This window comes from Chrysemys picta, chromosome 24 (genome assembly GCF_011386835.1).
Source record: "Chrysemys picta bellii isolate R12L10 chromosome 24, ASM1138683v2, whole genome shotgun sequence".
NCBI classification, from domain to species: domain Eukaryota; kingdom Metazoa; phylum Chordata; order Testudines; family Emydidae; genus Chrysemys; species Chrysemys picta.
In genome coordinates this window covers 10,631,503-10,646,546 of record NC_088814.1, presented here as the reverse complement: position 1 = coordinate 10,646,546, position 15,044 = coordinate 10,631,503, and the positions used below count along the sequence as shown (strand labels likewise).

Sequence of the window (15,044 nt, the reverse complement as noted above, 5' to 3'; positions counted from 1 at the left end):
TCAGAGGGGATGGTGTCTCCTACAGCGGGGTAGGGACAGAGTGAGGCTCATTGTCAAACCAAACGACCTCCTGGGAGCCCATGAATCACGGATGGCTTGGAGCTGTCTGAGGATGCCTGCATGTCATTTCATGAATTTTATAAGCAAACCAAGTCAGGTTACTAGGTGGGTGTTTCTGAGAGAGCCGACTTGCTAGACAGCAACCACAAATCAGCCTTTTTAAAAAAATTCCTCCTGTTTTACGCATGTATATTCTCTTTCTTTATTTGTATGGAGGGAGACCGAAAAGACCAGGACTGTGTATTTTACAGAGGCAATGGACAAGATGGATATAGAATAATGAATGGAACAGAGAAGGCAGACTGGCCGCCTCCATTCACGCTTTCACAAGGACAAGGGCTATTCGGTGACAGCAAAAGGACACAATGTTTAAAACTGAGAACAGGAAACATTTGGTCATTCCAAGCACTCATTGCCACCAGGGATCACTGAGGCCAAGAGGTTGTCAGGATTCAATCCAGGATTGGACGTTTATTAGGGATAACAAGAAGACCAAGTAGAGTGACAATAGTGGGGACCTACAGAAAAAACAAGTTTTAAAGAGGGATGTAAACCTTCTTGCTATAGGGCATGAGCCAACTTTTAATGGTGAGCGTCAGGAGTAAACCTCCCCCCAGTGACAGATTATCCCATCGCTAACTCTTGCAGGGCTCCTGGGACCTTCCTCTGAAATAGTGGACTGGATAGACCTTGGGTCTGATCCAGACTGGTAATGCCTATGTTGTTTGTGAGGCAGGAAAGGAGACGTTCTCACATAGGGGTTTTGTGATCATCAAATGCAGAAAGGATAAAAACCAGGAGAGACTTGGCAAGGAAGATGGAAGCTTCTCCTGGTGGCAAAGGCTGCATCCTGGAGCCCACTTCTTCCGAGGCATCTCCTTTTGTGCCACCTATGGGCCGCATGGTCTGAGAAAAAGCTTCCTCCACCTCGATCTCCATTCCTAATCTCAGTCTCAGGGGATGCTGCTGATGAAGGGTCCCACGCATGGCGATCACCACAGTCAATCACAGGCAAGCTGCTTTTGAATGGCAGAGGGGAGGGCTTTGTCATCTAGGACGGCCTGCTAGACGCTTCACAGCCACGGTCTCCTCAGATACAGCCTTGGCAAAAAGCAGCATCCAGGAACTCCACGCCTGCGGTCAGGAGTGACCTCAGGATTTCTCCTCCCTGACTCCTGTCTGTTACTGCAGACTCCTTCCAGAGGGCCACAGGACAGAAGCCCCAAACCCCATCGGGGCAAGCACCCGTTCAGGGATGCCTCGTTATGCAGAGTGCATTCACTTCCGCATCCCTCTGTCACAGATGTGTCCTTCAGCCCCCCTGGCTTTTCTGATACGCCGGGGCACAAGTGACAACTGTGGCTCTCCAGGAAGACAATGGGACCACTGCATACCTGTGCGACCAAAGAAATCCCATGCCCTGGGTGGTGCTGCAGTGCGTCCTGGTTACTGTGGAAACCATCAATGGGAAGACGTCTACTAGTAAACCCTAGTGGGTAAGAATTCAAGCAGCCCAACAGCCAGGAGAGAGAATGCGACCCTGAGATTCTCCTCAGCCTTCATGAGGAGCAGACACTATCTGCGGAAGACCGGGATCCACATCCCATAGTTCCAACCTGCTCGACTCTGCTGCGTGCGCGGGACAAGCCACACACCACTGCCCTTGCTGCAGCGAGACCAGGGATTCAGGAGCCACGGGGAAGGACTCAGCCATTCACCCCAAGGCAAACATCACGTTGCTGGAGAACAATTCCTCCTACACAGACTGCAGCGGCAGCACGCTTCCTGAGACACCCGCCACGCCTCCCCCGCCCCCCCCGCTGCAGGCGGAATAATCCAGGCATTGCTGTTACAGCTATCAAGACCAAGTTCGGAGGGAGGCGTTTTAAACAGGCGTGTTTCAGGGTCTGCAATATGTGGGCCCGCAGAACCAGGCTGAGGAAGCATGTTTGCTCCTCTGCCGTCCGTCAACTCGGAGGGAGGTTCCCAGTGGACGTTTCTCTTTTTCCTTCACTCACAGCGTCCAGTATTTCCTGAAGCTGGTCCGGAGGGTCTTGCACTTGGCTTTGGCCCTCTCAAGCATTGACCCAAAGAGCCTGGGGGCTTCTGAGGGCAGGAGACATCCAGAGGATGGACCTGAGATCCTAAATTGGGACTCACGTCCCACCTTTGGAGCATGTGGGCAATGAAACTGTTCCAGAGGAGCTCTCTGATCCCATCCGGACGGGTCAGCTCATGCCGGATGTTAAACCATCCTGGCCGTGAAGCTCCCTGTTCTGAGCCCTTTCCTCATGCAGCACCAGCCTCTGCTGAATTGTCTCCTCTCCGCCATCCTTCTAGCCAATGCTTTCTTCTCGGGGAGTAGCCAGGAGCCAATCCATCCTCTCAAGGTTTCTTGATGACTTGAGGAGGACCAACTTTCTCCTAGGGCCTGCGCCCAGCATGGGAGCTCACTGTCACCCTCTTAGGGGATGGAACACCCAAGCCCTGGCTTGTGGCACGTATCTCCCTGCTGCATGGCCGCAGCGTCTAACTGCTCTGCTGGTTTCTCCCATCCAGTGGCAGCTGTGGAGAAAGGAAACACATGACACGGACACATTCCCGGCGCTTCCCATTTCAACCTCCCGTAACGCCTGGCTTTGGGGGATCCACGCTGAAAGGGCAGTCAGTCTCCTTTCCCTGTGGCACAAGCGTTCTCCGGAGGCTTCCCTTCCATCTCTGCTACCCTGACCGCCCCCTTTCCCTCCAGCGCAACAATGTTCAGAAGACTCGGGGCGCCCTTGTTAACCCTCTGCTGTCGAGGCAAAGGTGCGTCCCGGACGCTCTATGGAGAGAAAGTCACAGACAGCAACACTTATCTCTTCCTAAGCATATACGTTACCAGCCGCACTCTGGCCTTCTGCCTCCTCTGTGGGCGTTGGGGACCTCACATATGGACCACAAGCTGCGGAATGGCTGAACCTTCAGAAGGCAGTGAAGAGATGGGCTGCCGGCTAGTACTAGCAAGGGCTGCAGGAGCGGGTGTGGCTGCTCCTGCCAGGAGCAAAAGCCGCTCTGGGTGGACCTGTTAAGAAAGAGTAAGGCCGGCTGTAAGTAGGCATTTCACCAGGCACCGCACGGCTTACAAACGCAATCAAGATGCTTCTTGCCCACTCACATGCAGAAGGAAGCGCATTATCCTAACGCAAACCCAAGTGGATCAATCTCATTCCCAACCAAATATTTGCCCACACCAGGAGTAGAGAGGTGGGTCAGGATATAACAAGAATGTCAAATAATTCAAGTCAGTGCTGATTACTTGGTGGGTGGGAGGTAGCCTCTATCAACGGCTGCTCGCTCCCTTTCTACACTACCACAGCTCACCGCGCAGCCTCCGCGCCTCCTCCGCGGCCGATGGCTGTGTCCTCCAATGGTTGCAGAGACAGCAGCCGTGCTGGGGAGACAGGCTGTCAGGTCTCTCCAAAGGTTTGCACCACCTGTCCTTGAAGTTCTTGAGGTTTCACGGGGGTGGGGATCTCCAGCCACAATTTGTTCCCACTGCTACACTGAGTCAGACTAAAGATGTCGTGATGCTCATCAACTACCGGACCACAATATGACGTTGGCCCTCCTGCTCTTCTTGCCAGGTTGCTGCCACTGTCCCACTGGGTTGTTGTATATTAGAGACCGTGAAGAAGGTGAAAGGATCCAGGCTGTGCCCAGAACCCCAAGGCACCCTTGACTGCTGGGAATCAAGTCGTCCAGGCATTGAGCATCAGTTGGAGGAAATGAGAGGGGAGTTGAGGGAGCGAGTGGCTGTCCCTGCAAAAAAAAGTGGGATCTTGTCTCAGACGTCTAATGGTGGATCCATAGCATGGTCTGGAGCGGTGAAGTTGGCTTCAGTGTGTGTCTCTGCCAACACCGCCCGAGCACAAAGACCACAAGACAAAGAGTTGGAGAGCTCACTGGATGTGTACGAAAGGATGTTATTGCCATTGTTATCCCTGCCCCTGCTTCCCTCACCCGCCACCAGCTGGGTTTGAGTCCCCCTCCACCCTCCGAACAGCCTGCGAGAAGGAACATGTTTTGGCAACGTTGTCAGGTACTTACCTAAAGTCAACCTCTCTAGGAGACTGCCCATCGCTAATACTGAGCGACTGTGACAGGGGGCGGGGGGCGGGATTTCAATCCCTGATTGGCTGTTCAGACAGCAGTCTCTGCCTCAGGTTAATATCATGGCAAGGGTGTAAATAGAAGGCATTCAAGGAGAGCAATGGGGACCCTCTCCATTCCCCCAGCAGCCCTGCCACAAGGACCCCGCCTCGAATCTTGGCCGGATGCACAGCCTGTCGGCCAGGATTCTGTTCTCGTGCCCAACTGCACCAGGGGCAACAGGGGCTTCGCCGGAGGTGGCTCGTGCTTTGCGCTGCCGACACTGGGCTCGGAAATGAGCTGAGAAGCCAGTCGCCAGAGCTCAGTGCACTCCCGGAGCAGCGCTTCACTCCCCAAAGGGCAGACGTCATGTGCTCTGTGCTAAACAGAAGCTTCTTCATGCTGTTCTTGGCATCCCAGCTGGAGTCCCTTTCTGTGACCTGCATATCACGCCCCCGGGCCTGGAGCCAGCCCCAGCCCTTCTGCTACTCCAGTGCAGCTAATGCCAGTTTCTCAGGCAGTGAAACCCAATTTTTTTTTCATCTGTGGACTACTCTGCGTGGGAAAAACCTTCCCACAGATCTTCTTATCCTCTGCACCTCCCAGTCTCCTTCCCCCTGCATCACCTGGTCCTGAGCTTGTTCCCTTCTGCCAGCCATGGGAGCAAAAGTCTCTATTTTTAGCTTTCAGATGTTGGCAGAGAATATAGTGTACATGAAGGATTGCAAAAAGGGGACAGACCCCTCTTAGCTACTCCTATGGCCTCCATCACCATGGTACTTGAGAACCTCATCATCCTTAATGAGTTTATTCTCATAACACCCCTGTGAGACAGAGCTATTATCCCTATTTGGGGGGCGGGAACTGAGACACAGAGAAATTAAGTGACTTGCCCAAGGTCACATGGGGAACCTGTGGTAGAGAAAGAACTTCAACTCAGATCTCCCCGGCTCTAGGTTAGTGCCTGGGCCACTAGACCATTGTTCTATGCGCAAGAAGCTTTGGGATAGCACGTGAACTGAGGTTGAGAATCAGGGAGGGGGAAGGCACTAAATAGATTGAGGTCAGGAACGCCAATAATTAAACTCTAGGATGCTAATTAGATCATCACGTTGTAGGTATTCTCCTTGCTCTCCGCTGAATTTTCTTGTCATGTGTGGGGAAGGTCTTTCTCAAGGTCACAGCGAGGTTGTGTTTTGAATGTCAAGCTTCAGGTTAGGTTCAAATTCCCCCTAATGATCACAGACCCATCATGCCTAAGTTGCACTTCCCCTATCATCGGTAGCTCGTACCTCCCTGGCACCCTATTAGAGCGACAATGCTGCTAACAATGACACTGGGAACTCTGCAGAAGACGCCCTTGCGATTTCTCACCTGCAATGAAAGATTTGCTTTCTCTTTCCTTTCCCACCCCACCCAAGTTACCATGGCTGACCAGCTGAGCAATTGAATCCTCCAGGGACAGGGATGGCAGCCACCTCAGAAGCCAGGAGACTAGCTTAATGAGGCATTCCCCACAGTCTGGAGGAAAGCAGGCTCCTGATTCGTTATTTTTGTGTATTAAAGAACTGTCCCTTTTTCCTATGGATTCCCCTACCCTATCCCAGTCCTTGTCCCTGCAGCCTTTCCACTTTGCCATGTGATTCCAGAGGATTCATAAGCTAGACCAGGTAAAGCTTGCATGGAAGACGTGCAAAGAGAACCTTCAAGCTGCAGAAAGTGGTGTCGCTGATCCACTCGGTGGCACTTTTTCCTCTCCTGCGCCAGTGTTCACTGTGCCAAGAGGTACAGTGTCTGGCAATTAAAGGTCTCCTGGCATTTTGGTGCAAGAAGAGGAGAGGATTTATCCCCAAACTTTGAGCCTTCCTCACCTCGCCTTGCAAGTCGCAACCCAAGATGCCGCTTTCTTCTCCACTTCCTGTCAAAAGCTGTCACGTGGCGCCTCGCCCCAGTGACGGAGTCGGACAGCCTTGTGTAGCTTGCAAAAATGCCTTTGGGATGCAAGGTGCTGCACGTTAATCAATAGTGATGGTTGTGAATTGTGTCCGGGGGCCACTGGGGAATAACCAAAAATGAGCCAAATCTAGAAATTCAATAACCAAAGGCAATTTGCCTAGGAACTGCCCCCACCCCCCTCGCCCACCGCGCACACCAAGCTAAGAAAGCAAATCGAATGACAACCTCCCAAAATGAAAGAGAGAAGAAAGCAAAAGGCTGCCATCTGCGGCTATATTATTTTAAGTCAGCTGGCTAGAGGAAAGCTAGCGCAGGCCTGTCTACCCACGCTGCAATCACCCCGCCCAGTTGCAGAATAGACAGAGGTTGAAAGTTAAACATGTGCTTAAGCCTTGCCTGAATCACGGGCTTAGAAGCAGCACTGAGGATTTAGACGCAGGGCTAGGTAGGAAACAGTTTTCTGTCCCAGGAGAATTTTTGAGATAAAAAAAAAAAAAAATTCCATTCCAAACTGGGATGAAAAGTCAAAATCTCAAACACTTTCACAAACTGACCAATTGTTAAAAAAAAAAGCTCCCAGAAACAAACAGAAAACCCCCACCAGTTCAAGTCAAGCAAAACATTTCATTGTGATCATTTCAAAATATGTTTGTTTCACTGATGATGTTTTTCTTAAGCCTTGTTTTAGTATAAAATAAATTAAATTTCAAATCAAAAAGTTATTTTGAACCAAAAACCCAAAACCTTTTGTTTAAAAAATGTCAAAATGTCCCATTTTTTGAAGTTGGCAAATTTATTGAAACTGGAACAGATTCGGTTTTGATGAATTGGCCTTTTTTGGTTAAAAAAAACCCATTTTACTGACAACTTCGTAACCAGCTCTATTTAGGGGCATTAGTGTCTGTGACATGGTTGGCCTTGGCACCCATGGGCAGAGAACTGGAGAGACCAAGGTGTGACCAATGCCCAAGGCCCCGCAATGTCAGGGAATTCATTAGGTGAGCTATGCCAAGTTGATACCAGCAGGCGTGATTCCATGTGGCAGAGGAAGGTAAAACCCGCAAAGGTCCCTGCCAATCTGAGCTGGTACAAAATTCCTTCCTGACCCCCAAGCACAACCCTGCCCAGGATGCTGGGTACATACCTGGGTGGCTAATTGCGTTGCCGTCCATGCCACTGAAATGACACTGCTCTTTTTAATGCGCCACCTCATGCAACGCTAGCTCAGGTATGTCTGCACATGCTGGAATCACACCTCTGACTGCAGTGTAGACAGTGAAAGTTACGCACCTGCTTAAGTTCTGTCCTGGCTAGGGATGCTTTCCAAGGTAAGCATCTAGGCTGGCTTTCCCTGTAGCCACCTTATCCCTGGCATCTCAACAGCAATCAGCCACAAGTACAGCAAATGAGATGGTGCATGGATAGTTGGAATGGTGGGAATGTGATACCCTGGAAGGGGAAAACTATATAGCGACCTGGCAGGAGGGCTGGGTCACAAAGAGAGAGCAGCCTGAGTCCTGGAGAGTCAGAGGGACTGTGAGGTGAGTGCGCAACGGAAAGGGGTGCTAAAGTGGACAAAAACTGATCCCCAGACCCAGCAGAGGATTACACCCTATCTATCCTACAAGCAAAATGGTGTCAGCTGAACCAGCTAAAATATGGCTGCCCCTGGATGTGGTTAAATCTCTGTCCTATCCTTTGTGCACCTGCCTAGACTGGAAACATTTTTTAGAACTAGCTCATGAAGCATTTGTTGTTGTGTCCTTACAGCAACTGTTTGCACCACACAGGTATGAGTTGGGTTTGTCTGTGCATCCACATGGCATAATAACAGTGCATTCTGGGAAATTGTGGGCAGCTGGGAACACCCACAGCTGCAATGTACTCTGGAATGCACTGCTGCACAGGAAGCTGGGAATCATAGAATATCAGGGTTGGAAGGGACCTCAGGAGGTCATCTAGTCCAACCCCCTGCTTAAAGCAGGACCAATCCCCAGACAGATTTGTGCCCCAGATCCCTAAATGGCCCCCTCAAGGATTGAACTCACAACCCGGGGTTTAACAAGCCAATATTCAAACCACTGAGCTATCCCTCTGGGAGGGACAGAGGACTGACCAATCCAGTTTTGCAGTCAGAAGGTTGGGTCTACACTACAATATAAGGGTGTTATGACCCGCTGACAGAAAGACAAGCACACCAAACCATGCCAGGATAAGGGTGATACCTGGTTTGCGGCAAAGGTCACTAACAAAGTATTACTCATGTTGTTTGAGGATACTGATGGAGCTAACCATGCCAATAATCCATTACAGAGTCTATTAGCCATTATAGTGAAAACAGAGCCTTAATGATGATGGGACCATGGTGTGTTGTCAACGTGTCCCTGAATGATGATACAGTCTTGGCAGCTGAGGACGTCACTTAGTAGAAGAACATGGCTAAATTCCATCTGGATGACCGGGCAACAAAATGGCAGATGAGATTCAGTGTTGATAAATGTAAAGTAATGCATACTGGAAAAGATCATCCCAACTATATATCCAAAATGATGAGGTCTAGATTAGCTATCACCACTCAAGACAGAGATGTTGGCGTCATTGTGGATAGTTCTCGGAAAACATCTTCTCAATCTGCAGCAGCAGGTCAAACCGACTAACAGAATGTTAGGAATGATTAGGAAAGGGATGGATAATAAGGCAGAAAATACAAGGCAACTATATAAATCCATGGCACGCCCACATCTTGAATACTGCGTGCAGTTCTGGTCGCCCCATCTCAAAAAAAAAGATATCTTAGAATTGGAAAAAGTACAGAGAAGGGCAACAAAAATGATTAGGAGTATGGAAAAGCTTCCAAATGAATACAGTTTTAAAAGCCTGGGGCTGGTTAGCTTGGAAAAGAGACTACATAAGGGGGGATATGATGGACGTCTATCAAATCATGAATGGTGCAGAGAAAGTGAATGAGGAGGTGTTATTTACTCCTTCGCATAGCACCAGAACCAGGGGGCACCCAATGAAATTAACAGGCAGCAGGCTTAAAACAAACATAAGGACATATTTCTTCACAGAACACACAGTCAACCTGTAGAACTCATTGCCGGGGGATGTTGTGAAGGCCAAACGGATAAATGGGTTCAAAAAAGAATTAGAGAAGTTCATGGAAGATAGATCCATCACTGGCCATTAGCCAAGATGGTCAAGGAGGCAACCCCAAGGTCTGGGTATCCATAAGTCTCTGACTGCCAGAAACTGGGACTGGATGCCAGCGACGGATCACTCGATTGTTGCCCTGTGCTGTTCATTCTCTCTGAACCATGTGGCACTGGCCGTTGTCAGCAGAAAGGAGACTGGGCTAGATGGATCATTGGGCTGACCCAGTGTGGCCGTTCTTATGTTCTGATACAAGCCAGGACCATGTTTTCGCAGCACCAAGGGATACCTGGACTGTAACCAGCTCTCCTGGATGGGTTGTATATGTACCACAGCTACAGTGTAACGCAAGTTACCAGCTGCATAGAGTGGGCAGGAATTAGCGTGAAGATTTACCCCTTTTAAGAACAATGAACTGGAAAAGGACTTGCATTTCCCACACCCACACCCAATCTTCACAGGGTGAAATTGACACCGTCAGTGTTTGGGAATCAGAGAAATGCATGAAATCCCGTATATCTCTCTGGAGAAGAGAGAGAACGGCTAGGATTGAGCAAGGGTAAACCTGAAGATGATTATGCCATACCGGGGGAAAATTACAGAGGAACTCAGTGAGAGAGACTTATCTTAATCATCCCACATTAGCTCGGTGAATCGGAAAATCATGGCCCGTCTGCCAAAGTATATACTGCCCAAACCGAATATCAGCTCCCTCGCTACATCATATTGAGCTGCTCAGGCAGGAAAATACACTGCTTCACGTAAAGCAGGCCGTACAGAGAATTACAATCACTTATTTGTCATGCTGAGGTGAAGGGGGAGAAACAGAAATAAACGCGACCCGCACTCTCCGCGGCGGCTGAGGTGTTATTTTATGGCCTCGGCGCGGAACATAAAGCCCGCAGTGGCAATTGGGAATGAGGATTATTTCCAGGGCTGGTTTCTTGACGAGGGTCCCCCAGGTGGGGCGGGAAACAAGTCTCTTCTCCATAAAGCGCGCCCCTCTCCTCGGCTGACCCTGGGAAGGACTAAAAGCATAGCCCACTTGGGGAGAGATCGGATCACTTCCCCGGGCGAGAGAAACCTCCTCACAGCGGCGCTGACGACCCAATCGCTGCCTCTCCCATGGAACCGCTAGAGCCCCGACCAACACACCTGGGAGTGTGAACCCCCCAGAAAGAACAGCATCGTCCGGAAAGAACGGCACACAGTGATCCACCTTCAAGGGCACTCTGGTACCTCGAGGCGAGAATCCATCAAAAATTCATAAAGAGCCTTCCGCTTCCCCTGTCACAACCGTCCTGGGTCGATAGGCCAGGGCTTCCCTGATACGCAGAACTAGTCATTGTCTGTTCAGGCAAAACCCATCTTCCGGAGAAAACAAGGCATGGCAGTGTGGGGAAATCTTATCAGTAGGCAGCAGGGACACTAGATAATATCTAGATAATTCTTGGCCCTGCCTCAGCGCCAGGGACAGAACTAGACGAGCTCTCAAGGTCCCCGCCAGTCCTACGTTTCTGCGATTTCCGATGCAGGTTCTGTTGTTATCTAAGGCTACATCTACACTACAGGGGGGAGTCGATTACCCCGCTGTGAGGACGGCGGCAAAATCGAGCTCTGCGGCTTCCTGTCGACGGCCCTTACTCCCACCTCCGCTGGTGGAGTAAGAGCTTAGATTCGGGGATCGATTGTCGCGTCCCGACGGATCCCCGATTCAGGCGGGTAGTGTAGACCTAGCCTCAGGCAGCCCGATGCGCGGCTTTAACTAGCATAGGCCCAAACTGACCCCCCGACACCCCAGCTCACCGGGCGGAGTATCAGGAGCCGAACCCACCTTTGCACGTAGCCCTTTTCTCGATGATAGGCTGAGCCAACCTCCCCCCCAGCTCTCACTATTCTAACACTAACTTGAGGCTTAGAAGCAGCCTCCACATCTCCAGCCAACTCTTTCTTGCTGTTTGGAGACTGTTAAGATTGTCCTCCTGCCCTACAACTTTCTGCCCCATGCTCCTGAGCAGACGTGCAAAGGGGATGGAGACTCACCAGCGCTCACGGCAGAGGCTAGGCCTAACACCCAACCTTTCTAACCACCCCTAACAACTGGGCTGCCTCTAGGGTGACCAGTTGTCCTGCTTTTATAGGGACAGTCCCGATTTTGGGGTCTTTTTCTTATATAGGCTTCTATTACCCCCCACCCCCTGTCCCGATTTTTCACATTTGCTGTCTGGTCACCTTAGCTGCCTCTCTTCATCATCCTCATCCATTGTCTCTGAGCCCCTCACAGGTATAAAGGTATATCTCCTCAGAGCACACCTGAGAGGCAGGGCATGGCTATTATCCCTTCCGTACACATGGGCAACTGCAAGGTTAAGTGACTTGCCCAGGGACACACAGGGAGCTTGTGCTAAAGCAGGGAACTGAACCAGGTCTCAGCTAGCGGCCTCACCATGCTGCATTGCTCTCACCCTGCCGTGCCCTGCGCAAGGGACTTTCAAGTACAACTGGATTTAGTGCTGGGGACTGACAGCCCAGAGGTCTAGCTAAAAGCCCAGAGGAGGTCTGGCATGGGCAATGCCAGGGGGAGCTCTCCCACGTGTCTGAGCCCCGTCCTGGAGGAGCTGCAGAGAGGTCCTATCCGGTCTACAGATTGCCCGGTAGCCCCATGTATGGCTCCTGTGATGATGCAGACGTCTGTCACACAGCAGCAGGGAGGAGTTGGAGCCGATCAGCCCACCGCAGGTGGCACAAGAGGATTCTGTGGTGCCCCTCAGAATGGCAGGTCGGATCTCCCGGCCAAGGCGTTCCCTAGCAGGAACTGTGATGCTCAGTTAACAACAGGCCTGGGCAGCCCTATAACACCTTCCACCCAAGGGGACTAATGCTAGGCAATGAACTCTGGACGGCCTCCAGTGCAGTGGGACCTAGTGGCTAGTATGCTGCACTGGGATTCTGCCGAGCTGGGTTTTACTCCTGGCTCTGTTGCTGGGTTCCTTCAGGTAAGCCTCGTGCCTCAGTTTCCCCATTGGTAAAATGCTACTGGCCTCCTCTGTGAAGTGCTTTGAGATCTGTGGATGACAACAGCTGGCTGTTCTTGGTGCTATTTTACAAAAGGGGTAGCAGTGGCACAAATGAGGCCACTGATTTTGCCTGCCTTGGCTTTAGGGTACCAGATTTGAGACTGATCATCAGGCCCTGATTTCAAGAGGTCTGGAGCACTCGCGGCTCCCCTTGACTTCACTGGGAGTTGTGGGTGTCCAGCACCTTTGAAAATCAGACCCCTTCAAGGTGCCTCCAATTGGGTTGCCCAAAATTGAGCTGCCCCAAAATTAGAGGCTGCTGAAGAAGATTTGGCCCCAAGATAACGTGCCTACATTCACACAGGGCTCTGGGAGAGCCGGGACTAGATTTCCTAACTCCCAGTTAAACAGTGAGCCAGCCTGCCCTAGAGAACCAGCAGATGGTTGGAGGCAAAGATGTGGGTTAAAAGAGATGGCAGATGAGGAGGAAAGAGAACGTTGGGGCAGAAGGTCTCCTAGCCTGTGCTCTCAGCCCTTGCACCCTTCAGAGAACCATAATTCACACTATGGAATACTCTGGGACCATTCCAGGAACACCGATCTGAGCAGACCCATCCCATGAATGAAGGTCAAACGGTAGGATCCCCTCCTCCCAATACTCAGCTGAAACGTTTCCCTCTGCCTCTGGTGAGAGACCCTGTTTCATGCCCTGGCCGTTTTCCCGAAAGACACCAAGCTACAATCATTGCCTCTCCTATTAGGGGGAAAGCAATTCGTCCTTCGTGCTTCCTCGTGAGCTGCGAAAGACAGAGCCGTATCTCACAGCAAATTGGTTCTCGAAATATTAGCTGAGTAATGTCAAGCACAGCCGTTGTGGTTTTTTTTTAATATGCAATAGTTTAAGAGGAAAGTAATTTAATATTTAGCCTTCTAGGGAGCCACGTGATTCATCTCCAGAACATCTCTCTCTGTCTGGTGCTTCTCTGACTTGCACAGGGTCACACAGGAAACCCTGGGTAGAGCAGGGACTTGAATCAGACACTGCGGGTGCTAACCGCTGCCCTAGCCTTCCTCGCTGCAGTGCAGATGTCTCCAGGCTGGGATTCAAATGTCTCCTGCCCACTGCACCTGGCACACATGCCCCCTTCCACCAGTGTAGCCAGTGGCACAGCTGGAATTCCACTAGGGCTGGTCCTCTGAGGTTCCCCATTGAGCTCTAAAAGCTCCAGGAGAACCTGGCGTTCTGGGGGGTTATGGGGGACAAGGATCATGCCCCATGAAAAAGCTTCCAGTAGAGATGACTGGATTGATTTAGTCTGGCTCTACTCCCTACCCCCGTCCCTTTACATTCCACCAGCCTTGCAAAGAGGGAGTGACTGCCCTCACGCAGCCGTGGGTCAGGTTGCTTCTGCTTTTGCGCTTCATAGATGCCAAGGCCAATAGGGACCATCGTCATCATCTAGCCTGACCTCCTGTAAAACCGGCCAGAGAACCTCCCCGCAAATAATTCCTTCTTAAAGTGGCAGCTCACGCTTTTTGTTTCAGTGCTGCACTCTCAGCACTGATGGACTGAGGCATTGTGCTTACCAGGGGGTACTCGGCATGGGAGTATTTCGCAGCACCGGCACAGGTGGGTCAGCATCATCGCCTCTGTTTCTGAGCTGGGGAAACTGAGGCACCAAGAGGGGAAGTGACTCACCTGAAGTTGCACAGGAGCCAGTGGCAGTGGTGGGAATAGAAAACCCAGGATTCCTAAATCCCACTCCTCATTCCTCCCTCCTTGACTAAACTGTGCCTCTCTCTGTTTATCCTCAGTTAGGGTGACCATATGAGGGGAAGAAAATATCGGGACACATTGGGGGGGGGTTGCCTGCTGGCAGAGCAAAAAAAAAAAAAGCCACGTCCTGCCCCGCTGAACAAAAAAAATAAATAAAAAACACACAGTGCTGCCGGCGGATATCGGGACAAAATGCGTCGGGACACGGGACAGACACCGAAATATCGGGACGGTCCCGATTTTATCGGGACGTCTGGTCACCCTATCCTCAGTCGGCTAAGCGTGGCACGGGGGGGGGGGGGCGGGGCAGTGCCCTCAGGGGCGCCATATCTCAGCCAAGCAGCCAGATTGGTTCCTGACCATTTGTGTTGGTCAAATACAGTTTGGGAATAACAAGGGGTGTTAGGGCATGAGATTGAGCAGGCTCCTGTTTCTAGTTGGGGGAGTGGAAAGAGGCAGAATGTAACCACTCAGATACTACTCTGACCTAAGTTGTTGCTGTGGGCTGTTACACAGCTGCCATGATCCACCCCAGATGTAGCTGCATTTAGGTGGCAGAGGAAGCAGTTCCTCTAATATATAATCTACAAAGGGAATGGAAATCCTGTGGGGCAAAGGCACTCTCTCATCGATGTTTCAATCTGAGCCCGTCGCTGATCAGGTTTATCCAAACTACGTGGTGTGTGTGGGGGGGAGAGTTAAGCTTTTCCCTGCTCTGAAACAGAGTGGGATGCACGGCAGGTGGGGCGCGCCCAAGCATGGAAACAGTGCCCAACCGCCTGCCGTTCCAATAAACACGGCACTTAATGGCACACCAGTGGCTTGGGGAAGGGTTTACAAAATGGATTTGCTTTTACTGGGCAGCTCCAGCCTATTAGTGATTGGGGAGCTCAGAAAGCAACACAGCCTCCCTTGACCTGCTGCACAGGGCTTGGCTCTGCCGCGGTGTT

At 51.1% G+C, this 15,044-nt stretch overlaps 1 protein-coding gene across 3 annotated transcripts in view; it reads right to left on the bottom strand.

The window, feature by feature from the left end:
* The window catches only part of LOC101937114 (acid-sensing ion channel 2-like), a 96,495-nt gene that overhangs the window by 37,217 nt on the left and 44,234 nt on the right, over nt 1–15,044 (bottom strand). Inside the window, exons 2-3 of one of the 3 annotated variants that reach the window (XM_065577328.1) lie at nt 2,942–3,124; nt 258–2,625 (exon numbers count right to left, since the gene is read on the bottom strand). The exons of 1 other annotated variant lie outside the window; for it this stretch is intronic. In XM_065577328.1, coding sequence (XP_065433400.1) covers nt 2,987–3,124 — 138 coding nt within the window. In that variant the 3' untranslated portion in view covers nt 258–2,625; nt 2,942–2,986. Of the gene's footprint in view, nt 1–257; nt 2,626–2,941; nt 3,125–15,044 lie in introns of those variants that run through there. One more of the 3 variants, XM_065577329.1, reaches the window with a different exon arrangement.